General features: G+C 44.0%; 2 protein-coding genes across 6 annotated transcripts in view; both read left to right on the top strand.

Moving 5' to 3' along the window:
* The window catches only part of LOC106591157 (protein kinase C epsilon type), a 264664-nt gene extending 244055 nt beyond the window's left edge, over positions 1 to 20609 (top strand). The window contains exons 12-15 of the mRNA XM_045724752.2: positions 11208 to 11346; positions 12449 to 12637; positions 15160 to 15306; positions 17436 to 20609. Coding sequence (XP_045580708.1) covers positions 11208 to 11346; positions 12449 to 12637; positions 15160 to 15306; positions 17436 to 17585 — 625 coding nt within the window. The 3' untranslated portion in view covers positions 17586 to 20609. The remainder of the gene's footprint in view (positions 1 to 11207; positions 11347 to 12448; positions 12638 to 15159; positions 15307 to 17435) is intronic.
* Positions 20610 to 23486: 2877 nt separating this feature from the next.
* Positions 23487 to 27189, top strand: part of LOC106611028 (endothelial PAS domain-containing protein 1) — a 95914-nt gene continuing 92211 nt past the window's right edge. For 3 of the 5 annotated variants that reach the window (XM_014210850.3, XM_014210859.3, XM_045724776.2), the window contains exon 1: positions 23586 to 23980. In XM_014210850.3, the coding sequence (XP_014066325.2) occupies positions 23955 to 23980 (26 nt within the window). In that variant the 5' untranslated portion in view covers positions 23586 to 23954. The other 2 variants (XM_014210868.3, XM_014210877.3) reach the window with 1 other exon arrangement.

Genomic DNA, 27189 nt, shown 5'->3' on the forward strand with positions numbered 1-27189 from the left:
ACGCGTCCTGGTAATCCATCTGGCCCTGCAGCCTTGTGAATGTTTTTTTAGTTTCCAAGATGGCGTAGCAGTCGGACGTGTGTTTGTCTTTGTCTTATCCCGTGTAAATAGCACATGTTTTTCGTATATATTTTAATCTCACTTTCTATCTACAAACTAAATATACTTTCCTGAAACCCGCCTCACCCAATGTGGTACGGATCTGCTATTTTTATTCCTTATAACTGGAACCTCCATCAGGAGCTAGCCAGCTAACTAGCTACTAGTCTTTGTTAGCCACGGCTAGCAGTCTTCACCTTTAGCTCGGACTCTAGCCAGCTTTAGCTCGGACAATACCTGCCAGTCTGCACAGCGCAGTATCAACCCAGAGCACATCGGACTGCTTCTCTCTACCACATCACCGGATTCCTGCCGCTCTGGATCATTACACCGGATCATCGCAGCTAGCTAGCTGCTACCGAGTGGTTACTGTTAGCTAATGCCTCTGTCCCGAAGCAAGTACCAGTTAGCCTTGAGCTAACCTCGAGCTAGGCCCATATACCAGATAATTCTAGGGCTACAATACTTCTTTTGCCAATTGGCCTGGACCATTTTTGTCGACACGGAGCACCGCCGATCCATCACGGCTGGTCTGCCGTTGTAATCTCCCGATGTGGTCTCAACAGGCTTTTCCATTGCTATGACGCTGAAGAGCCATCTACTATCTATCCCCGGCCCGCTAGCTTTCTGAACGCCGTGTCTCCTGCTCGCCTAGCGAAGTAGTGACTACCGAACGGCTCCCTGACTCACCTATTGCTGCTCATTGGACCCTATGATCACTCGGCTACACAGCTGATGCCCCCTGGACTGTTTCAATAACACGGTACCTCATTTTGTTTATCTATCGGCCTCAGCCTCGAACTCAGGTCCTGTATGTACCTAACTGACCCGCTCTGCCCATTCATCGCCTGTTACCCGTTGTTGTCTTAGCTCTCCCGATCAACACCTGTGATTGCTTTATGCCTCTCTCTAATGGCAATATGCCTTGTCTACTGCTGTCTCGGCTAGTTCTTATTGTTTTATTTCACTGTAGAGCCCTCAGTCCCGCTTAACATGCCATAGATATCTCTTTTATCCCACCCCCCACACATGCAGAGACCTCACCTGGCTTAACTGGTGCCTCCTGAGACGAAACCTCTCTCATCGTCACTCAACGCCCAGGTTTACCTCCACTTTACTCACATCCTACCATACCTTTGTCTGTACATTATGCGCTGAATCTATTCTACCACGCCTAGAAATCTGCTCCTTTTATTCTCTGTTCCCAACGCATTAGACGACCAGTTCTTATAGCCTTTAGCTGTACCATTATCAAACTCCTCCTCTGATCCTCAGGTGATCTTGAATTTAACCCAGGCCCTGAATACCCCAGTACCACATCTATTCTCCAGGCGCTCTCATTTGTTGACTTCTGTAACCGTAAAAGCCTTGGTTTCATGCATGTTAACGTCAGAAGCCTCCTCCCTAAGTTTGTTTTATTCACTGCTTTAGCACACTCCGCCAACCCTGAAGTCCTAGCCGTGTCTGAATCCTGGCTTAGGAATGCCACCAAAAATTCTGACATTTCCATCCCCAACTACAACATTTTCCGCCAAGATAGAACTGCCAAAGGGGGCGAAGTTGCAATCTAATGTAGAGATAGTCTGCAGAGTTCTGTCATGCTATCCAGGTCTGTGCCCAAATGGTTTGAGCTTCTACTTTTTAACATCCACCTTTCCAGAAATAAGTCTCTCACTGTTGCCGCTTGTTATAGACCCACCTCAGCCCCCAGCTCTGCCCTGGACACCATATGTGAATTGATTGCCCCCCATTTATCTTCAGAGTTCGTACTGTTAGGTGACCTAAACTGGGAAATGCTTAACACCCCGGCCGTCCTACAATCTAAGCTAGATGCCCTCAATCTCACACAAATTATCAATGAACCTACCAGGTACAATCCTAAATACGTAAACACAGGCACCCTCATAGATATCATCCTGACCAGCTTGCCCTCTAAATACACCTCTGCTGTCTTCAACCAGGATCTCAGCGATCACTGCCTCATTGCCTGCATCCGTAATGGGTCCGCGGTCAAACGACCACCCATCATCACTGTCAAACGGTCCCAAGCAGGGCTTTCTAATAAACCTGGCCTGGGTATCCTGGAAGGATATTGACCTCATCCCGTCAGTAGAGGATGCCTGGTTACTCTTTAAAAGTGCTTTCCTCACCATCTTAAATAAGATTACCCCATTCAAAAAATGTTGAACTAATAACAGATATAGCCATTCGTTCACTCCAGACTTGACTGCCCTTGACCAGCACAAAAACATCCTGTGGCGTACTGCATTAGCATCAAATAGACATTTTCAGGGAAGTTAGGAACCAATGTACACAGTCAGTTAGGAAAGCAAAGGCTAGATTTTTGAAAAAGAAATTTGCATCCTGTATCACAAATTCCCAAAAGTTTTGGGACACTGTAAAATCCATGGAGACTAAGAGCACCTCCTCCCAGCTGCCCACTGCACTGAGGCTAGGAAACACTGTCACCACCGATAAATGTTCCACCTGGCTACCCCTACCCAGGCCAACAGCTCTGCACCCCCCGCAGAAACTTGCCCCCCCTTGCTTCTCCTTCACCCAAATTGAGAGAGCTAATGTTCTGAAAGAGCTGCAAAATCTGGACCCCTACAAATCAGCTGGGCTAGACTATCTGGTCCCTGTCTTTCTAAAATGATCCACCGCAATTGTTGCAACCCCTATTACTAGCCTGGTCAACCTCTCTATTGTATCGTCTGAGATCCCTAAAGATTGGAAATCTGCCGCGGTCATCCCCCTCTTCAAAGGGGGTGACACTTTTGATCCAAACTGTTACAGACCTATATCTATCCTGCCCTGCCTTTTTCATGTCTTTGAAAGCCAAGTTAACAAACAGATCACCAACCATTTCGAATCCCACCATACCTTCTCCGCTATGCAATCTGGTTTCCAAGCTGGTCATGGGTGCACCTCAGCCACGCTCAAGGTCCTAAAGGATATCATAACCGCCATCGATAAAAGAGAGTACTGTGCAGTCGTCTTCATCGACTTGGCTAAGGCTTTCGACTCTGTCAATCACCGCATTCTTATCGGCAGACTCAACAGCCTTGGTTTCTCAAATGACTGCCTCGCCTGGTTCACCAACTACTTCTGAGATAGAGTTCAGTGTGTCAAATCGGAGGGCCTGTTGTCCGGACCTCTGGCAGTCTCTATGCGGGTGCCACTGGGTTAAATTCTCGAGCCGACTCTTTTCTCTGTATATATCAATGATGGCACTCTTGCTGCTGGTGATTCTCTGATCCACCTCTACGCAGACGACACCATTCTGTATACTTCTGGCCCTTCTTTGGACACTTAACAAACCTCCAGACAAGCTTCAATGCCATACAACACTACTTCCGTGGCCTCCAACTGCTCCTAAATGCTAGTAAAACTAAATGTATGCTCTTCAACCGATCGCTGCCCGCACCTGCCCGCCCGTCCAGCATCACTACTCTGGACGGTTCTGACTTATTATATGTGGACAACTACAAATACCTAGGTGTCTGGTTTGACTGTAAACTCTCCTTACAGACTCACATTAAGCATCTCCAATCCAAAATTAAATCTAGAATCGGCTTCCTATTTCGAAACAAAGCCTCCTTTACTCATGCTGCTAAACATACCCTCGTAAAACTGACTATCCTACAGATCCTTGACTTCAGCAATGTCATTTACAAAATAGCCTCCAACACTCTATTCAGCAAATTGGATGTAGTCTATCACAGTGCCATCCGTTTTGTCACCAAGCCCCATATACTGCCCACCACTGCGACCTGTATGCTCTCATTGGCTGGCCCTCGCTTCATATTCGTCTCCAAACCCACTGGCTCCAGGTCATCTATAAGTCTTTGCTAGATACAGCCCTGCCTTATCTCAGCTCACTGGTCACTATAGCAACACCGACCCGTAGCACGCACTCCAGCACCTACATTTCACTGGTCATCCCCAAAGCCAACTCCTCCATTGTCCGCCTTTCCTTCCAGTTCTCTGCTGCCAATGACTGGAACGAATTGCAAAAATCACTAAGCAGCAGTCTGAGCAGCTTACCGATCACTGCACCTGTACCCAGCCCACCTGTAAATTGCCCACCCAACTACCTCATCCCCATATTGTTATTTATTTTTGCTCTTTTGCATCCCAGTATCCCTACTTGCACTTCATAATCTGCACATCTATCACTCCAGTGTAAATGCTAAATTGTAATTATTTCGCCACTATGGCCTATTTATTGCCATACAGTGAGGGAAAAAAGTATTTGATCCCCTGTTGATTTTGTACGTTTGCCCACTGACAAAGAAATGATCAGTCAATCATTTTAATGGTAGGTTTATTTGAACAGTGAGAGACAGAATAACAACAAAAAAATCCAGAAAAAAACGCATGTCAAAAATGTTATAAATTGATTTGCATTTTAATGAGGGAAATAAGTATTTAACCCCTCTGCAAAACAGAGGACAACTGGTGGCAAAACCCTTGTTGGCAATCACAGAGGTCAGACGTTTCTTGTAGTTGGCCATCAGGTTTGCACACATCTCAGGAGGGATTTTGTCCCACTCCTCTTTGCAGATCTTCTCCAAGTCATTAAGGTTTCGAGGCTGACGTTTGGCAACTCGAACCTTCAGCTCCCTCCACAGATTTTCTATGGGATTAAGGTCTGGAGACTGGCTAGGCCACTCCAGGACCTTAATGTGCTTCTTCTTGAGCCACTCCTTTGTTGCCTTGGACGTGTGTTTTGAGTCATTGTCATGCTGGAATACCCATCCACGACGCATTTTCAATGCCCTGGCTGAGGGAAGGAGGTTCTCACCCAAGATTTGACAGTACATGGCCCCATCCATCATCCCTTTGATGCGGTGAAGTTGTCCTGTCCCTTTAGCAGAAAAACACCCCCAAAGCATCATGTTTCCACCTCCATGTTTGACGGTGGAGATGGTGTTCTTGGGGTCATAGGCAGCATTCCTCCTCCTCCAAACACGGCGAGTTGAGTTGATGCCAAAGAGCTCCATTTTGGTCTCATCTGACCACAACACTTTCACCCAGTTGTCCTCTGAATCATTCAGATGTTCATTGGAAAACTTCAGACGGGCATGTATATGTGCTTTCTTGAGCAGGGGGACCTTGCGGCCGCTGCAGGATTTCAGTCCTTCACAGCGTAGTGTGTTACCAATTGCTTTCTTGGTGACTATGGTCCCAGCTGCCTTGAGATCATTGACAAGATCCTCCCGTGTAGTTCTGGGCTGATTCCTCACCGTTCTCATGATCATTGCAACTCCACGAGGTGAGATCTTGCATGGAGCCCCAGGCCGAGGGAGATTGACAGTTCTTTTGTGTTTCTTCCATTTGCGAATAATCGCACCAACTGTTGTCACCTTCTCACCAAGCTGCTTGGCGATTGTCTTGTAGCCCATTCCAGCCTTGTGTAGGTCTGCAATCTTGTCCCTGACATCCTTGGAGAGCTCTATGGTCTTGGCCATGGTGGAGAGTTTGGAATCTGATTGATTGATTGCTTCAGTGGACTGGTGTCTTTTATACAGGTAACAAGCTGAGATTAGGAGCACTCCCTTTAAGAGTGTGCTCCTAATCTCAGCTCCTTACCTGTATAAAAGACACCTGGAAGCCAGAAATCTTTCTGATTGAGTGGGGGTCAAATACGTATTTCCCTCATTAAAATGCTAATGAATTTATAACATTTTTGACATGTGTTTTTCTGGATTTTTTTTGTTGTTATTCTGTCTCTCACTGTTCAAATAAACCTACCATTAAAATGATAGACTGATCATTTCTTTGTCAGTGGGCAAACTTACAAAATCAGCAGGGGATCAAATGATTTTTTCCCTCACTGTACCTCCCTACTCTTACTACATTTTCACACACTGTGTATAGATTTTTTTATTGTGTTATTTGCTGTACATTTGTTTATCCCATGTGTAACTCTGTGTTGTTGTTTTTGTCGCACTGCTTTGCTTTATCTTGGTCAGGTCGCAGTTGTAAATGAGAACTTGTTCTCAACTGACCTACCTGGTTAAATAAAGGTGAAATAAAAAATTAAATATATTTTTTAACCTGTTTAAAGGTCTTACTCATATCGGCTATGGAGAGTTTTATCATACAGTCCTTCGGAACAACTGTTGCTCTTATGCATGGTTCAGTGTCGCTTGCCTCGAAACGAGCATAGAAGGCATTTAGCTCATCTGGTAAGCTTGCGTCACTGGGCAGCTCTCGGCTGGGTTTCCCTTTGTAATCCGTAATAGTTTGCAAGCCTTAAAACACATCCGACGAGCATCAGAGCTGGTGTAGTAGGATTTGATCTTAGTCCTGTATTGATGCTTTGCCTGTTTGATGGTTTGTCGGAGGGCGTAGCCAGATTTCTTATAAGCGTCCGGATCAGTGTCTTGCTCCTTAAAAGTAGCAGCTCTACCCTTTAGCTCTGTACAGATGTTTCCAGTAATCCATGGCTTCTGGTTGGGATATGCACATATGGTCACAACGTCATCAATGCACTTATTAAAGAAGCCGGTGACTGAGGTGGTAAACTCCGCAATGCCATCGAATGAATCCCGGAACAGTCTTGTGGCTTAGTGTCCACTTCATCGGACTGCTTCCAAATTGAGCGGGTCATTGATACTTCCTTTTTGAGTTTTTGCTTGTAAGCAGGAATCAAGAGGATAGAGTTATAGTCAGATTTGCCAAATGGAGGGTGGGAGAGAGCTTTGTTTGTGTCTGTGTGTGGAATAGAGGTGATCTAGAGTTGTTATCCCTCTATTTGCACTGGTGACATGCTTGTGGAAATGAGGTAAAACGGATTTCATTTTTGCTGCATTAAAATCACTGGCCAGTAGGAGCACCGCCTCTGGATGAGTATTTTCTTGTGTGCTAATGGCCTAACACAGCGTGTTGAGTGCAGTCTAAGTGCCAACATTGGTTTATGGTAATAAATAGATAGCTACGGAAAATACAGATGAAAACACTCTTGGTAAATAGTATGTTCTACAGCTCATCAAGAGGTATTGTAACTCAGGCGAGCAGAATCCCCCCCCCCCCAATCTTACCGGACTCTGCCCTTCTGTCCTGCCGATGCAGATGTACAGTATATTATCCATGTCTTTAATCAGCCATGACTCCGAGGTGTATAGTGTATTACAGTTTTTAATGTCCTGTTGATACTGTAGGTTGGTCTCGAATGGAGCTTGTCCAGTTAGACTCCAGCATTTGTACATTCGTCAATAGAACAGAGAGACGCCATGGCTCATCAGGGTGCCCGCACACCGTCCTCTATAGCGCCGTCTTCTCCTTCTTCAAGTGTTGGGGATTAGGGCCTGGTCCGGGATAAGCAATTTGTCTTTCGCCTCCGGCTCATTGAAGAAGAAGTCCTCGTCCAGATCGAGGTTAGTGATAACTGTTCTGACGTCAAGAAGCTCTTTTCTAAAAATACACAAAATAGCAGTCAGGAGCCTGTAAAATGGCTGCCATTCCCTCCGGCGCCATTTTAGAACTTCTTGAAAAGGGACTTACTCACTATTGATCATGGGCTGGTACATGGTTCCTAATAGATCATTATAGTGTGTGTGTGTGTGTGTGTGTGTGTGTGTGTGTGTGTGTGTGTGTGTGTGTGTGTGTGTGTGTGTGTGTGTGTGTGTGTGTGTGTGTGTGTGTGTGTGTGTGTGTGTGTGTGTGTGTGTGTGCGCGTGTGTGTTTGCATATGCATGTGTGTTTGTGTCTTTTAAATGGGGAGCTCATTTGAAGCAGAGGGAGGGACGTTAGCTGTCAGAGCACTTAGGGTTGCTGAGTGCGTAATGGAAAAATCACTCCACAAGATTAACGCGAAACACAGGAAATGCTCTCAATTGAGCCTGATTGCTGTATGTGTGTGTGCGCGTGTGTGCGCGTATGTGGGTGATACAACCTTTTTTCGATGTATGCGAGCCTGTGTGTGTGTGTGATATAACATATTTTCAATGTTGCCAACATCCTGAGGAAAGGTCCTGACACTGGTGATAGTAACTCGTGTTTATTTACCATATATACAGGAGGCTGTATAACCGCACACAATAATAGCTGGAATAGAGTGAATGGATGGGTGCCAAACACAATTAAGGTGCCACCAGCCACCTGTGGTATACTACTATGATAAAAGTCTGTCTTCCTCTAGCAGTTTTTATCTGTTTCGCAAGCAATAATCTTAGTTGGAGTTTGTTTGAAGCGTTCTTGAACCCAAGTTTCTTGTTGTAGTTTTAATGTCAGCTTTTATTCTACTTAATTTGTCTCATTCATGTATTCATTAATTCATCTTTACAGTGTTTCCCCTATCATTTTTGTAAGCAGCGGTGGCAAAGTTAGCGGGGGGGACTGTAGTTTTTATTTTGATGTTTGTTAGTTCTCAAAGATAAACTTTGCTCCATTATTTTATTTTCTAGATACTTAATAATATCTGATTTTAGTCATTTAAGTTTACATTGAAAACATTTTACCATCCCAATTTTTTTTAACCTTAAATTATACACTTAGTTTATAAAACGTAAAGAACACCTTCCTAATATTGAGTTACACCCCTTTTGCCCTCAGAACAGCCTCAATGAATCTGGGCATGGAGATTCAAGGGCCAGAACTTTGATAAAACTATCAACATGGTAGCATGACTGCCTCTACATGCAAAACATTAAGCCAGTTTCACTCAGTTGGTAGGGCATGGCACTTGCAATGTCAGGATTGTGGGTTTGATTACCACTAAGGCCACCCATCTGAAAATGTATAAACAAACTACTGTAAGTCTCTTTAGATAAAAGAGTCTGCAACATGGCATAATATATATTATATTATTCAACAACGACAACAACTTATCCAGTTAAAACAGCAACATTGGCACCTAGGTTATCTAAGTATAACCGTCACAGGGTATACTCAATAAACTTCTTCAAATATCATTCCATTAGCGCTCTTGAGCACCTGCTGCTACACATGGAGAGGCCACTGATGCACAGTGCTGTGCAATCAAATCATTGATCATCGTCATCATCAATTGTGCAGACTACATCAAATAGCTCATTTTAAACTTGCTGGTTTATTGGGTTGTATACATGTTTCTTGCCGCAGATAAATTAACCCCAACTAAAATACATTGAAATAGTTTTAATGGTTAGCTTGACCTTAAAGCTATACGTGCCTTTGAACTAAAATGTCAATTGAACACCATGCCCACTAGACATTAGGAATCAGTGGGTGCAGAGTACAGTACAGTATCTTGCAAAAACATAATTTTTTTAAAGGATTTTACAACATAGTTTAGTCTCATCTAGTAAGGAGAGAGAAATAGAGGAATAGAATGAGAGAGGAAGAGAAAGAGAGAAATAGAGAAAGAGAGAAATAGAGAGAGAGAGAGAGAGAGAGAGAGAGAGAGAGAGAGAGAGAGAGAGAGAGAGAGAGAGAGAGGATCATCCACCTGTTCACCCCTATGGAGGGACTTCATGCACGTATTCTTTGCATGCTTAGTACCAAACACTTTTCGAAATTCTTGCAATGTGCGGTAGATACCAGATTTTATAACATCAGGCCATAGTTGAGATGCCATGTTCATACATAGCACCTTGGCAGGAAAGTCTATAGCAATATTACCTGTTCAAAATCAATGTTTTATAGAATGACGGAACCCAACTAAACCTACCACGTCACTCCCATGGAAATTGGAGATTGTGGATGTGCCTTCTGTAGACCTCTAAAACAGAACAGTTGTATAACAGCCAAATTCGCACGCACAGGCGTGCACACACAAATCCCCCCCCACCCCACACATACACACACACACACACCCTCCCTTGTCGGGAGGCTGTTTTCGTGAAAACACCTTGGGCTGAATGGCATCTGTGAAAAGATGTTGACATATTTTCAGCAATCAACCATCAAACCCTGACCTGACTGGTTTCATGCTTCTCCCTGGCATCTTTCATCAGAGACCTCTTATCTTCCCTTCTGTTCCTCCCCTCCCACCATGTCCAACAGCACCCTCCATCCCTCGCTCGCTCCCCGTGATAAAGGCGAGGAGCGATGAAGAGACACACGACTGTGTGTCTGTGGAACAACTCTTCAACTTTGCACCCCCTATCACCCCGTCTGTCTGTCTGTCTGTCTGTCTGTCTGTGTGCGTGCGTGCGTATACTGTATGTGTATGTCAACAGTAGCCTCCGTAGTTCTGATAGCTCCTCACAGTGCTCTTGGCCTCCATACTAGGAAAGTCCTTTGCCATTGTTTCTGTTCACTGAGTAAGAACACTGAGAGTATATTTGTCATTGTTTCTGATCACTGAGTAAGAACACTGAGAGAATATTTAGCATTGTTTCTGTTCACTGAGTAAACACACTGAGAGTATATTTGTCATTGTTTCTGATCACTGAGTAAGAACACTGAGAGTATCTTTGGCATTGTGTCTGTTCACTGAGTAAGAACACTGAGAGTATCTTTGCCATTGTTTCTGTTCACTGAGTAAGAACACTGAGAGTATATTTGGCATTTTGTCTGTTCACTGAGTAAGAACACTGAGAGTTTCCATGTCCTTTCAATAGACTTTCTCTTACTCTTTACCCAATATATTGATGTCACAGTGATTACTTATCTTACCTGTACTGTGTGACTCATATTCTATTGAATTGATCTATATTATATTCATATTGATAGATGCTTTATATATATTACTGTAAATGTGTCCATTTCTATGCTTGTATTGGTCTGAACGAAATGTGGGATCATTCTACTGTGCTTCCTCTCTCTGTCTCTCTTCTAGTATAGTATGTCATGTCATGTCAACCACATTCTTTATGTAGATCTCTCTCTCTCCCTCCTTCTCTCTCTATCTCCTCTCTCTGTCTCTCTCTCCCTCCTCTCTGTATCTCCTCTCTCTTTCTGTCTCTCTCTCCCTCCTTCTCTCTCAATCTCCTCTCTCTTTCTGTCTCTCTCTCCATCTCCTCTCTCTTTCTGTCTCCCTCCTCTCTCTATCTTCTCTCTCTTTCTGTCTCTCCTCGCGATCTTTCTCTCTCCTCTCCCTCTGACCTCTGACCTTTGTAACTACTTCCCTCTTACCCCGAAGCCCTCATGTTGTCTCTTTGTCTCTGTCTCTCCAGAGATCTGAAACTGGATAACATTCTGTTGGATGCACAGGGCCACTGTAAACTGGCTGACTTTGGCATGTGTAAGGAGGGGATCCTCAATGGAGTCACCACCACCACCTTCTGTGGGACCCCAGACTACATCGCTCCGGAGGTAACCCTCTACCCACACTTATCTGGAACAGTCTGACAGTACTCAACCACCCATTCATCTGGGACAGTCCTACATTACTCAACCACCCATTAATCTGGTACAGTCTGACAGTACTCAACCACCCATTCATCTGGGACAGTCTGACAGTACTCAACCATCCATTAACCTGGGACAGTCGGACAGTACTCAACCACCCATTCATCTGGTACAGTCTGACAGTACTCAACCACCCATTCATATGGGACAGTCCTACATTACTCAACCACCCATTAATCTGGGATAGTCTGACAGTACCTAACCACCCATTAATCTGGGACAGTCTGACAGTACCTAACCACCCATTCATCTGGGACAGTCTGACAGTACTCAACCACCCATTCATCTGGGACAGTCGGACAGTACTCAACCACCCATTAATCTGGGACAGTCTGACAGTACCTAACCACCCATTCATCTGGGACAGTCTGACAGTACTCAACCACTCATTAATCTGGGACAGTCTGACAGTACTCACCCACCCTTTAATCTGAGACAGTCTGACAGTATTGTATTATTATCATGTACTGTACTCTTTCTATACCCTCTACTCTGCCCTCTCCCTCACTCTTTCATCCACCCATGTTTTAATTTGAAAAATAAATATAACATTTGTCTTAAAAAAAAAAATCCACTCACTCACTATCACCCACTCACTCACATAATCCATCAATTAAACTCATTTACTCATTTCTTCCACTCATTCTCTCACTATATCATCCCTAATAATATTATGTTCCCCTTTGCTACCATATTGATCCTGCCATAGTATAGATGGTGTTAGAGTGTTTCCTGTCCCCCTGTGTGTCTTCCCACGGGGGACCAGTACGGAAAAAAAAAGAAAATATATGAAATGTATGCATTCACTACTGTAAGTCGCTCTGGATAAGAGTGTCTGCTAAATGACTAAAATGTAAATGTAAAAAAATGTGTGCTTTAGATCCTACAGTGTATTGTGTTTTAGATGGTGTTACAGTGTTTCCTGTCCCTATGTATGTTTTAGATCCTACAGAAGCTTGTGTATGAGATGGTGTTACATTGTTTCCTGTCCCCCTGTGTGTTTTAGATCCTACAGGAGCTAGAATATGGCCCCTCTGTGGACTGGTGGGCTCTGGGGGTGCTTATGTACGAGATGATGGCTGGCCAGCCCCCCTTTGAGGCCGATAATGAGGATGACCTGTTTGAGTCCATTCTCCACGATGATGTCCTCTACCCAGTGTGGCTAAGCAAGGAGGCAGTCTCCATCCTCAAAGCGGTCAGTGACCTACAGTATACCTACCTGTTCTAATCTGCCTGTATCTCTAACAATCCCTCTTTACTCTCCTTTTTTTCCCCTTCTCCACCTCTTTTTATTTTCTTCATATCTCTTCCTCTCATTTCTCTGCTTCATCTGTTCTGACACCTTATTGTCTCCTACACCTCCTTTTCCTCCTCCTCCTCCTCCTCTTCCTTTTCCTCTTCCTCCTCCTTGTCATCCTTCTCCTCCTCCTCCTCATTGTCATCCTTCTCCTCCTCTTCTTCTTCCTCCTAATCCTCCTCCTACTCCTCCTTCTCTTCCTCCTCCTCCTCTTCCTCCTACTCCTCCTCCTCCTCTTCTTCCTAATCCTCCTCCTCCTTTTCATCCTCCTCCTCCTCTTCCTCCTCCTACTCCTTGTTATCCTCCTCCTCCTCCTTGTCATTCTTCTCCTCTTCTTCTTCCTCCAAATTATCCTTCTACTCCTCCTTCTCTTCCTCCTCCTCTTCCTCCTCCTCCTCCTCATCTTCCTCCTCCTACTCCTCCTCCTCTTCTTCCTAATCCCCCTCCTACTTCATCTCCGCTTCCTCCTCCTCCTAATCCTCCTCTTCCTCATCTTCCTCCTCCTTCTTGTCATCCTTCTACCCTTCCTCTTCCTCCTCCATCTCCTCCTAAGCCTCCTCCTCCTGATCCTCTACCTCCTCCTCCTCCTAAGCCCCCTCCTCCTTCTCCTCCTAATCCTCCTCCTACTCCTCCTCTTCTTCCTAATCCCCCTCCTACTTCATCTCCGCTTCCTCCTCCTCCTAACCCTCCTCTTCCTCATCTTCCTCCTCCTTCTTGTCATCCTTCTACCCTTCCTCTTCCTCCTCCATCTCCTCCTAAGCCTCCTCCTCCTGATCCTCTACCTCCTCCTGCTAAGCCCCCTCCTCCTTCTCCTCCTAATCCTCCTCCTACTCCTCCTCCTCTTCCTCCTCCTACTCCTTGTCATCCTCCTAGTCCTTGTCATCCTCCTCCTCTTCCTCCTAATCCTCCTCCTCTTCCTTCTCCTCCTTTTCATCCTACTCCTGCTCATCCTCCTCCTAGTCCTCCTTTTCCTCCTCTTCCTCCTCCTCCTCCTTCCATTGTCTCTCTCAATCTGTCGGTCTCTGGTGAGGTAGTGCAGTGGTGTTCAGTGATTAGCAGAGTAGGGAGAAAGGCTGAGTAAGGCTGTGGGGAGTTATTTCAGTCTGAGTTCAGAGAACCACAGTGGCTGTGCTGTGTAGGCTGGGGAGAGAAAGGTGCGAGGCCTTGGAGACATTACACTTCATGTGGGAAAAGAACAGCATGTTTGGCTTCTCTGGTGGCTTCAGAGCTTGTGTAATCGCACACTTGGGGAGGCGGGATTGGCCGCCTAGCTTTCAGAGAAGACAGCGGCCAGCTCTGTGGGGTGTGCGGGGGGGGGGGGGGGGGATCCATCGCGTCCTGCGTTTACTTTGGCCGTCTGTCTCTCCAGAGATCTGAAACTGGATAACATCCTGCTGGATGCACAGGGCCACTGTAAGCTATATGTTTGCAAAGCCTTGTGGGAAAGCAGGCGTGTTTGTCCTGGACAGGCCTGTTTCACTCTGTGATCAGTCTCACTGGTCCTTTGGTCACATTACCCAGCCCAGTGGTCCCAATGGTCACATTACTCACCCCAGCGGTCCTAATGTTCACATTAGCCAGTCCAGCGGTCCTAATGGGCACATTACCCAGCCCAGTGGTCCTACTGGTCACATTACCCAGCCCACGGTCCTACTGGTCACATTACCCAGCTCAGCTGTCCTAATGGTCACATTACTCAGACCAGCAGTCCTAATGGTCACATTACTCACCCCAGCGGTCCTAATGTTCACATTACCCAGCCCAGCGGTCCTAATGGGCACATTACCCAGCCCAGTTGTCCTACTGGTCACATTACCCAGCTCAGTGGTCCTAATGGTCACATTACCCAGCTCAGTGGTCCTAATGGTCACATTGCACATTCCAGCTATCCTAATGGTCACGTTACCCAGCCCTGCGGTCCTAATGGTCACATTATCCAGCCCAGCGGTCCTAATGGTCACATTACCCAGCGGTCCTACTGGTCACATTACCCAGCCCAATGGTCCTACTGGTCACATTACCCAGCCCAGCGGTCCTAATGGTCACATTACCCAGCCCAATGGTCCTAATGGTCACATTACCCAGCCCAGTGGTCCTACTGGTCACATTACCCAGTCCAGTGGTCCTAATGGTCACATTACCCAGCCCAGTGGTCCTAATGGTCACATTACCCAGCCCAGTGGTCCTAATGGTCATATCTGACCTCTGGATTATTTTAACAACGACCACAGAGCAGACCTCTCTGCACCACTTGACTGTCTCAACCCCTCACTCTTGCTCTTTCACCTCCATTTCTCTCTTCCTTGCATTTACTTCATGGCATCATGCTCCCAAGGGGGCCAAGGGGAAAGAGTCAAGTAAGTTTAGTACATTTAATTTTCTTCCTCCTTTATTCATCGTCCTGTTTTCCTGTCCTGTAGTTCATGACGAAGAGTCCAAACAAGCGTCTGGGCTGTGTGATCACCCAGGGCTTGGAGGAGGCCATCAAGGTTCATCCCTTCTTCAAGGAGATGGACTGGGTTCTGCTGGAGCAGAAGAGGGTCAAACCACCCTTCAAACCTCGCATTGTGAGTATCACCACAAATAGCCCAGACAATGTAGGGTGAAGTTGCCTGTAGATGCTGATCTTGGTTCAGTTTAGCATTTTCCTCACGAATGGTCAAGGTTAGGATTGGGGCATGGGAAACTGATCCTAGATCTGCACCTAGGGTAGACTTCACCCTGGAGTGTGTCTGAGGTCTTAGGGAACATATCATGCTGTAGGCTTTATGGCCCCTAATGTTCCACCCTCACCATTATTAACCCCTAACCTTCAACATCCTAAATATCACCAAAGCTTCAATCTTAATAGTATGTTGGGAACTCTGGAACCTAGTTTTATATAACCTTCATATAACATGACCAGGAACAACTCCTTGGCTCTGGTATGGTTATGTGGTTAGGAAAAACTTCTGGGCCCTGGTATTGATACGTGGTTCGGACTTTGCTGATGGCTACTTTATTGAGGGAAAATGTACTTACTATGACTTAGATACACTTTATAACACAAGTATGTGGACACCTCTTCAAATGAGTGGATTCAGCTATTTCAGTCACACCTGTTGCTGACAGGTGTATAAAATCGAGAACACAGGCATGCAACCTTCATAGACAAACAGTGGCAGTAGAATAGCCTTACTGGAGAGCTCAGTGACTTTCAATGTGGCACCATCAAAGTATGTCACCTTTCCAGCAAGTCAGTTTGTCAAATTTCTGCCCTGCTAGAGCTGCTCTGGTCAAATGTAAGTGCTGTTATTGTGAACTGGAAACGTCTAGGAGCAACAACGGCTCAGCCGCGAAGTGGTAGGCCACACAAGCTCACAGAACAAGACAGGCGAGTGCTGAAGCACGTAGCGGTGAAAAATCATCGGTCCTCGGTTGCAACACTCAGTACCAAGTTCCAAACTGCCTCTGGACGCAACGTCAGCACAAGGACTGTTCATCAGAAGCTTCATGAAATGAGTTTCCATTGCCGAGCAGCCGCACACAAGCCTAAGATCAGCATGCGCAATGCCAAGCGACGTCTGGAGTTGTGTAAAGCTCGCCGCCATTGGACTCTGGAGCAGTGGAAACACATTTTCTGGAGTGATGAATCACATATCTGGGTTTAGCGGATGCCAGGAGAATGTTCCTGTCCCAATGCATAGTGCAAACTGTGAAGTTTGGTGGAGGAGGAATAATGGTCTGGGGCTGTTTTTCATGGTTCGGGCTAGGCCCCTTAGTTCCAGTGAAGGGAAATCTTAATGTTACAGCATACAATGACATTCTAGACAATTCTGTGCTTCCAACTTTGTGGCCCCAGTTTGGGGAAGGCTCTTTATTGTTTCAGCATGACAATGCCCCCGTGCACAAAGCAAGGTCCATATAGAAATGGTTTGTTGAGATCGGTGTGGAAGAACTTGACTGGCCTTGACCTCAACCCCATCAAACACCTTTGGAATGAATTAGAATGCTGACTGCAAGCCAGGCCTAATCGCCCAACATCAGTGCCCACTGCTGTGGCCCAACATGCTGTTGTGGCTGAATGGAAGCAAGTCCCCGCAGCAATGTTCCAACATCTAGTGTAAAGCCTTCCCAGAAGAGCGGAGGCTGTTGTAGCAGCAAAGGGGGGACCAACTCTATATTAATGCCCATGAGTTTGTTATGAGATGTTCGACGAGTAGGTGTCCACATATCAAATCAAATCAAATGTATTTATATAGCCCTTCTTACATCAGCTGAGTGCTGTACAGAAACCCAGCCTAAAACCCCAAACAGCAAGTAATGCAGGTGTAGAAGCACTTTTGGTCATGTAGTGTATGTGGTTGTCCCATCTTATTATCTGAAGAATGCACTAACTGTAAGTCGCTCTGGATAAGAGTGTCTGCTGAATGACTCAAATGTAAATGTACTGTATAGCTAGAGACCTACTGGGTATGGGGTACTATGAAATACCTAATGGAGTGGAGGGGAAGGGTACGTTCTGTTCCCATTCACACAGAGAGGGGACGATGAGCACCTAACGAATCACACAACGTGATCACTCCATCCAAATCTATATGTTAATCAGCCTTGTTTTATCATTACTTTATCAAATAAGGAGGTCTAATTATTTGGCAGTCATCATCCTGTACTATCTGACTCTCATGCTCCTTCCTTCCTTCCTGCTCCTGTACAGAAAACCAAAAGGGACGTGAACAACTTTGACCAGGACTTCACTCGCGAGGAACCTGTCCTCACCCCTGTAGAAGACGCTATTATTAAGCAGATCAACCAAGACGAGTTCAAGGGTTTCTCCTACTTTGGAGGGGAGGAGAATCTGCCCTAAGGCCTGCACACACACCAACACACACACACACACACCAACACACAAACAAACACGTATAGACACACATACATGCAGGAACACTGACATACACACACATTTACGAACACACATACAAACATACATACATACATGCAAACCAATGTATTTTCTCCCATGCAGACAAACAGAATTATAAAATACACACAGAGTAAATTATTACTTTCACACACTCATATAAAACTCCGGTCATTAGGGCCTCAGATTAGTACCAACTTCAAAACCTAAAGCAGACCATCTATAGCGCTCTACCAGTATATCTGTCTGTATGGCTTGTCTGTCCATCAGTGCATGTTTTCTATGTTACAAACCAATGTAATTCAAGAGTAGGTCAGATAGGAAGCCCATCTGCTTTATTATCAAGGTCATATTGGCTGGTCCAGATCAGAGTGGTGGATCAAACCAAACTCCTTGTGGTGGAGGGCGGCCCTAGGATTGGCCCCCTGACACTGAATATAGCCTGGTCCTTGCCCCCCTGGCCCAGGCTGATAACAGTGATGAAAACTCCTCACAGTCCAGCCCCAGATTGTCACAAGGCCCTTTCCAGTGGACTATGAAATGTACAGGGAATGTTTGTGTGACGGTGTCAACCTTTTGTGTATATAAGGATTTAAAGGTCAGGGGTTATGTGTGCTTTGGGCAGGGGTCTTGTTCGACATGGTCTCCGTACGATAGGTCAGACTTTCAACTGTTTCGTCAACCATCCTAGTTCCTCAGTGAGTATATGATACTGAAATAATTATATTATATGAATCTGTAATTTCTTAAGCTGTCTTGTAAGTCTCTCAATGTACTAGAATGTTCTCCTCCTCTGCCATGTTTAAACTGGATGTACTAGAATGTCCTCCTCTGCCATGTTTAAACTGGATGTACTAGAATGTCCTCCTCCTCTGCCATGTTTAAACTGGATGTACTAGAATGTCCTCCTCTGCCATGTTTAAACTGGATGTACTAGAATGTCCTCCTCTGCCATGTTTAAATGCAACAACAACAAAAAAATCCATAGAGCCAATGATTGTATTTAAAAAAGCTAAAACCAATTGGTTCACAGTGTCAATAAAAAATAGAAGCCTGTTTCAAAGTTTCCTCAAGATCAAAACGACGGCAGAATTAGAACGAGTCCATGTACAGCACATCAAATGCCAGTTGTGTGGCTGCAGATCAGTTACGTATTGTAGATATGCCCACAGTGTTATTGTAGTCTAGCTTCATGTATTCCAAATGAATGTCATGGGTTTCAATGTGGACGAATGTGCTTGTATGCATGAGTGATGGTGGGGATGCAACTGAATGTATCGGGTCTGTGTGTGTGTGTGTGTGTGTGTGTGTGTGTGTGTGTGTGTGTGTGTGTGTGTGTGTGTGTGTGTGTGTGTGTGTGTGTGTGTGTGTGTGTGTGTGTGTGTGTGTGTGTGTGTGTGTGTGTGTGTGTGTGTGTGTGTGTGTGTGTGTGTGTGTCAGTAAGTATACTGCACGTACGCTAGTTTGTGAGTGTCTGTTTGTGCGTGTGTGACATAGGCAGTGGGTTCATGAGAAGGACCCTCTTGAAGCTTTTACATTTCATTGTGTCTGTTTATTTTATTGTGTGTTTTATTTCATTGTGTGTTTTATTTGTCGTGATTTTACTGGATTGTCTTGTTGCTCAGCGTCTGAAATCCTGGATTTCCCTGCTATGCAACAAGACTCACAATCATGTGGGGGAAGGCATCACCAGATAGTCGTGTCTTTCCCTCTGTACAGACCACCTTGTATATAGAAGCCTGTGGACTTCTTGGAGAAATTGAGGTATCATCCATTGCATGGTTATGCATATGATGTTATTGTGTATTACTAGAATATGAAAAAGTGACAATGTCCATGTGCAATATTCTATGTCCGTCTGTCTGTTTTTGGTTTCCTTTGCTTTCTTGCCAGGTGTCTTCGCTGTTCTTCCTCCCACTGAGTCTTTGCTGCTGTTCTGTATGGTTTTACAGTATATGCATGGCTGTTTTCATTTGCCTGTCTTTAACCCCATTGATAGCCATGTCTATGTGCTTCCTTCAGAATGCTCCATCAAACCACCACACCACCCCTCTCCTTGCCTTCTCTCAACTCTTTTGAAGAAAGGTCAACATTTCCTATAGTATATCTCTTTAAAAAGGTCAACCTTTTCTATAGCATACTTCTTTAAAAAGGTCAACATTTCCTATAGCATATCTCTTTAAAAAGGTCAACCTTTTCTATAGCATACTTCTTTAAAAAGGTCAACATTTCCTATAGCATATCTCTTTAAAAAGGTCAACATATCCTATAGCATATCTCTTTAAATAAGGTCAACATTTCCTGTAGCATATCTCTTTAAAAAAGGTCAACCTTTCCTGTAGCATATCTCTTTAAAAAGGTCAACATTTCCTGTAACATATCTCTTTAAAAAGTCAACATTTCCTATATCATATCTCTTTAAAAAAGGTAAACATTTCCTGTAGCATATCTCATTAGAACATTAATATTACCAAAGGTAGTAAATCTATTAGATTCATGAAGCTTATAGAAACCATTGACCTTCTTAATGCATTCAAGCCAAATAACTCTCTGGCCAAGATACTGTATGTGTTATTGTAAGCCTTCACCAAATCAAGGTAAAGTCAAATCTACTGTCATATTCTGTCAGTAGAACACAAAAATAACAATGTTGGTTTGTTATGATATTACAAGTTGTACATTCCATTTTAGAGTAAAAACTTGAAAGTAACTTTCAAATGTTGGGTTCATATTGAAGAGGTAGTGTAGTAGTGATAGTATGAATACTGTAGAAGTAGCAGTAGCAGTTGTTATTGTAGTAGTATTAGTTATTGTTGTATTATTAGTAGCATGTATAACAGTGCTAGCTCCACTAGTAGTAGCAATTGTGGTATGGGGAGCAGAAGTAACTGTAGCAACAGTGGTTGTAACAGCGTTCATAGTGGACGGTATCATGGAATCAACTGTCAAAGCAATACTGATGCTCCTGCCCCCCCCCCCCCCCCCCCCCCCCCACACACACACACACACACCACTGCATGAAGGCCGTTCATTCACCCAAAGCAACCACACCTTTGACACACCTGCATCTGTGTCAATTAATCACATGACCCCCAACATGAGAACAGTGTTGAAGAGAGGACATTTGTGTTTTGTTTTGTAAGATGGCAGACCCCCGTCCTACTCCGACCCATACGGACGGTGTCCCTAGAGGTCCAAAATGCTCCATGCCAAATCCTTAACTCCAACTTTCCATGGTCCTTCTTTTATTGTGTACTTTTTAAACTGTTTGTAAAAGGAAGAAAAAAAACTCATAGGAAACCCATTTGTCTGTTGTAAAGTCAGTGAAGCAGATGAATGAGTACAATGTACATTGTTGAAGAAGTACATCTGACGAAGTATTATGTGTTTGTTACATACAGTAGAATAAAACACACAGCCGTGGGTCACATGCATTATATTACTGTATGTACCTCTGTACATGTAGGGTTTCCTAATGGAGACTACTTCTGTAATAAAAGCATGCAGAATATCTATTGGAATGTCTTTTTAATCCAGGACTACACTGATTCTGGGTCTGGGAATCTGGACAATAGTATTGGATTTCTGGTTTCTGTATTGTGAAGCTTTCTATGTACAGTTTGTCACCTGACTGTTTTATTTTGAAGTCCTTTGGCATTCAGTACTGTATGTCATTGTAAGCATTTTGCTGTGTGCCAAATGTATTCTAAAGGATGTGAATGTGTACTGTTGGTTTTTGGAACTTATTAAATATAATGATGTCAAAACAAATAGTGGATTTGCTTGTTTTAGGGCTCATTTCTGTTCAGTGTTAATCAATATTTATGCAAAAGAGACCCTGGTCTCAATGGGACTCCCTGCTAAAATAAAGGTAAAAAGCTCTCTATGAAACACTGTTTACACTGCCAGATTGGGTTGAGTGTATATAGAGTACTGTCCAGTGTCCAAAAGTGACCACTGTTGGAATGTACTCTGAGATACGCACGGTTAAAATGATAACACGATGTGCCATTAATCATTGACTGATGTTGCCACATTTGGGTATTCTTCCCTTTCAAAGCAAATGTTGCATTCCCCACTAGTGTCATGGAAACTGAATATTTAGACCAGGGATGGCAACTTTGATGGGGGTGGGGGCCACAATAAAATGGAACTCGTCATGAGAGGCTGCAGTGGTTCATGGGTCTGCGTACCCACATCCAAAGTTGTAAAGTTCATTTCATGCAATTCTACTCATTTTGCCATGGGGCGAAGAGAAATGTTGGCAGTTTTTAATATGAAAAACTGATAATCAATGGGCCCCAGCCTGGTTGCTTACTACAAGTTTAGATAGCTGCCGCTAGACTATTTTACCAATCTAAAAATTGGCCAATTGAGTGACTGGTAATGCAAAACCTAATTTTGAAGTTGCACCTTGTGTATTCTATTATTCCAACTCTCAACAGGAAGTTGAGACTCCTTTACCAAACAGCACCTTCTATCTACATTGATCTACTGTTCTGTATCCTAGCATCGCTTCCCTTCCTTCTTTTTTCTACAATATTCATCAAATATGTTTGAGAACGATGGCAGTTTATATATTAGTTATTATGGGTCACAGTGACCTAACAAATGTTTACATTTTAGTCATTTAGCACACACTCTTATCTACAGCAATTTATAAGGGTCTTGCTCAAGGGCCTATCAACAGATTTTTCATTAGTCAGCTCAGTGATTTGAACTAGTGACCTTTTGGTTACTGGCCCAACACTCTTAACCGATAGGCTACCTACCGCCCTCAACTCTGTGAACCTTAAGTTTACTTGTTTAATCCTTGAGGTGAATCATTTGAATCACAAAGCTGTTAAGACAGGCAGCCCAATTGTGATCTTTTTTTCACTCTTTGGTCTTTTGACCGATCAGATGCCTCTGCAGCCCGTTAACAGCCTGAAGAAAGGTGAAATGTCACAGCAGCTGACGTTTTTATTAATACATTTCAGTCAATGGGAAAAGATGAGTGTCACAGGGTTGATGTTTTTCTTGTTTATCTCATGTCTGTCTCCCTCCCCCCTCTTTCACCCCCTCCCCCTCTCCACCCTTCCACCCCCCCCCCCCCCCCCACTCCCATCCTCTCCCCAACCTCCTCCACCACCCTCTCACACCCTCTCTGTCGCTCTCTCCCCTCTCCCTCTCCCCCCTCCTTCTCCATTCTCTCTTCCACCTACTTTCCCTCCCACTCCTCTCAGCTCTCTCTCCCTCCTCTACCCCTCCATTCTCTCTCCTTCTTTTTTCCCTGCCTCCCCTTCCTCTCATCTCCCGCTACGTCTCCCTCCTCTCTCTCCCTTCGCTCTCCCACCTGTGTCTGTCTGTTGACTCTCTCTCTCCTCTCCCTCCTCTCTCCCATACAATATATTTTACAGTATTTTTTGCTCATCAAAGTGTCAGTAGTTATGGACAAGACTGTATATCACATCTGAAATGTCAAAATAAATAAAAATTAACTTCTTCCTCAACATTTCGGAATTGGTAGACAAGCAATGTGCAATGTTATCTCAGCCATAGACTAAAACAGTTATCTATTCACAAAATGAGTTTTTAGTAGAACCATATTTAAAGACAGCAGAGACTAGTGTGAACTTTGAATGCCCCAACTGGCTGGCATGAATGACAGGCGTGTGTTTTTCTGTTTCCATCACCATACTAGCACATGAACAGATAAAGGATCGGTGGTTGACATACTTATCTGCACAATGCAAGGCCAATAAGTTCATCACTGACATGTACCTACACAACAGAATGTACAGGGCAAGTCGACTCAAAGGTGTAGACCTACCAGAGTGACAGTATAAAACAGCGAAAGAATCAGTGTAGGGGTTGGGTTATTTAAGGCGGTTCTACACAGCATTTTCACCAATCACTGTGGTCAGTTTGACTGAGCGACTGTCATCGGTCCAGCTGAGGGTAAGAGAGAGAGTACGGTGGAACGGGGATAGAAGTTTGAGCAGACTAAGGAAACTTTGACAGCAGACACGACATTATCCAACTTGTAAAGTATTTGTAGGCTAAAGCCTGTGTATTGTACCTTTAGTTAATCGGTGAATAAATAGGCTGTACAATCCTTGGCAGTGTTCTGAGACTGTACAGCTGCCAACTGCTTCTGAAGGACAACTTGTTTCTGAAATGGACTGTGCGTAAAGAGCAATTACATTTTTCTCAATTTGACTTTCAATATGTTTCACTGTGTGCGTCTTATGTTGCTTTAAAATTGTTGAGAAAGTGGACTGAGTCGGACTTTCGGGGAAATTCCATTTGTTACTAAACTTTGCAAAAGAAAACATGACTGCCGATAAGGACAAGAAAAGGTAATGTCGATTTTTGAAATATTTCCTGTTTGGCTTATTTATTCTTATATTAATACATTCTGTTAGAAAGTATAATGTAAAACCTACAATCAACACGTTAAAGGGTAGGACTGTTAAACTATTGTCCTCGCGATCTATGACTGACATTTCGCAGAAAATTCGCAGAACGGACACCTGCTGCGCTATAATAAAAGCGCACTGTGCGTTACGTGGTAGCCTACAGGCACTCTACTTGACCATTTTGAAGCGCTGAGGTCTAGTTCACTACAGTGCAAACTTAGTAGTCATAAACGGTGTCACGGTTTGTGGGGGTAATTTTAGATGGTGGTCAATATGTAGCATTATCCATCTTCTGCAACTCTTTTTTTTACATTAAATTAAATAGAAGAATATAATAGTAACCATCACCCATTTTTCATATTGCACTGACCATCATGGTGTAGATTCCATTATTTAAAGCCTGCATGATGAATTAGGCAAGGTCGAAAAATGCTGTTGATTGATTTAACATTGATAAAACATTTGTTTTTTTATTTAAGGACCTCACTTTTTGTTTATATTGCAGGCTATTAGCCTACGTTGTATACATAATTGATCATGATAAGGGTATTAAACATATGCTACTTGGTAAAAAAGATAAAACATGTCTTTTCACAATCACAAGAAAAATGTCAGTGCTGAAAAGATTTACCGAGGGTAAATGATCTGTTCTGGCTGTGTAATTAAATAAACATTTATGCATATTTCTTTGCATGCTGCACCTTTCTCCATCTTCAAATGAAACAGACACTGTTTCTGTGACCTCTTGTATTTTAGAGTGTGTTAAGTGTGTAGGGCTCATGAAGCTCATGAAGGGTTGGAAAAACGACATCTATTAAACAGACATAGCACACATTATCTGCTTAACAGAACGTCTCACACGCTCAACCAATAATAAATATACAGTCTATACAGTCCCTCGAGTGGTGAACCGGTAAGGGGAGAGTTTTGTCATCTATAAGAGGGTTTCAGAAAATTCATAGAAACACAGAACACCTGTAACCTTGACTTTAATCTCAGACCTCAGAACAAAACTAAATATTAACCTTCGTGACCTCTTCATATGAAGAGAACGGACAAAAACGTTCCTTGAACCACAAAGATTACCACACACTACTATATAATGTGTATTGAGTGTTGCCTGATGGTGAGCCTGTAGTTCTGAGGTTTACAGTAGAGCCCTTCTCACAGCATACTGTACCTCGGCTTGTGGCATTGGAAACTGGATAATCATTCACCAGCGTCAGTTTCCTGCCCACAGCTCAGTGTCTTCAAAAATATATTTTAAATCTTTGAATTCTTAACTCCTTGATATCTCGTCTGGCTCCCTAGTAGAAGACAGTGGATTTTTGCGTCCCTTAGTTTTGGAGTGTTTTCTGTATTGGGTGCTCTTTCAGTAATATGGTTAGATGGAGACCCCATAGCCCCCTGAGGAGAGCACTGTGAGTCTAGTGATGAGACGAGCGCTTCTCGGTCTGCTTTCTCAAACAACACAGAGTAGGAGTTCCTGTTAGCCATAACTTATACAACACAGAGAAGGAGTTCCCGTTAGCCATAACTTATACAACACAGAGAAGGAGTTCCCGTTAGCCATAACTTATACAACACAGAGAAGGAGTTCCCGTTAGCCATAACACAGGAGACATGGTGGTCATCTTAGAGTATACTATTATTTTTTTAACCTTTTTTTAACTAGGCAAGTCAGTTAAGAACAAATTCTTATTTACAATGACGGCCTAGGAAGTGTGTGTGTGTGAAGCCTTGCCAGTTGTTGCAAGCTGAAATGTCTAGCCTTTATTGCACTGTCAATGGGGTGAATCATTGCTTCTGGCCTGGCTTGCACAGCACTGTTTATTTGAGCAGTGATATTGCATACTTAGTTTTATGGACCATGTGTTATTCTGAGAGGATCCACTTACAGGATTGTTTGATGTGTTTATTTACTTACTGTTCTCATATGCCTGTACAATAACACTTTACAAGCAGCTTGACAAATGTACTGCAAGCATCCACTTTCTTCCCTCATTCATTTATCAAGCAAAGGATCTATCTATTCAAAATGTTTATTCTCATAGCTATCATTGTGTACTGTATTATAAAGCATTCTGGCTTTCTACACCAGCCACTCTGTGCTGGTCTGTTTTGGTTTGTGGCTTTGATGAGGTTATGTCACCTTTATTATGGGGTGCTCTCTACTCTCGCTCTCTCTGTAGCCTGTTCTGTGCTGGGTCCTCTAAAAGAGCCATTGGCCTGTTAGGGAGAAGAGCCCTGCTCTGGCCAGAGCCCCTGTCAACTAATCCATTCAGCCCATTGGCCTGTTAGGGAGAAGGAAAGCCCTGCTCTGGCCAGAGCCCCTGTCAGCTAATCCATTCAGCCCATTGGCCTGTTAGGGAGAAGGAAAGCCCTGCTCTGGCCAGAGCCCCTGTCAACTCAGCCATTCAGCCCACTGGCCTGTGGGGAAAGAGCTGGCACCGTGCCCAATGCCTTGCCACAGTGCTATCCAAACATTACCCAAACACTGACTTACCCCCCTTAACATTTCTCCTTTAGGCCATGATTACCGGTTGGCCATGGGATTTAGAGACATAAACCAAATTCACACTGAGAGACAGTAGGTGGTCCCACACCTCTGTGGCTGTTTTACCTCAATTGTTCGTGGATCCTTTTCAAACTAGTGGAGTGAATGGGGAATTGTAGTGGTTTAGTTCCTTCCATGAGTGTGAGGGATAGGCAGTATTGAATATGACTTGACATTGAGTAGATGGCTGACTGGCGGTGAACAGAGAAACAAGAAGAGAGCTGAGAGAGGGCCAGGCAGTGTTATATATGTTGTGCCAGGTAAGTGCCCCTAGGAGACTCAGCACTCAAATGTTTTTTTTTATTTTACTAGGCAAGTCAGTTAAGAACAAATTATTATTTACAATGACAGCCTAGGAACAGTGGGTTAACTGCCTTGTTCAGGGGCAGAACAACAGATTTTTACCTTGTCAGCTCAGGGATTTGATCTTGCAACCTTTCAGTTACTAGTCCAACACTCTAACCACTAGGCTACCTGCTGCCCCTAATGCCTAACCCCACACACACACACACACACACACACACACACACACACACACACACACACACACACACACACACACACACACACACACACACACACACACACACAC

The sequence above is a fragment of the Salmo salar genome, chromosome 01 (assembly GCF_965601325.2).
Source record: "Salmo salar chromosome 01, fSalSal1, whole genome shotgun sequence".
Lineage (NCBI taxonomy): Eukaryota > Metazoa > Chordata > Actinopteri > Salmoniformes > Salmonidae > Salmo > Salmo salar.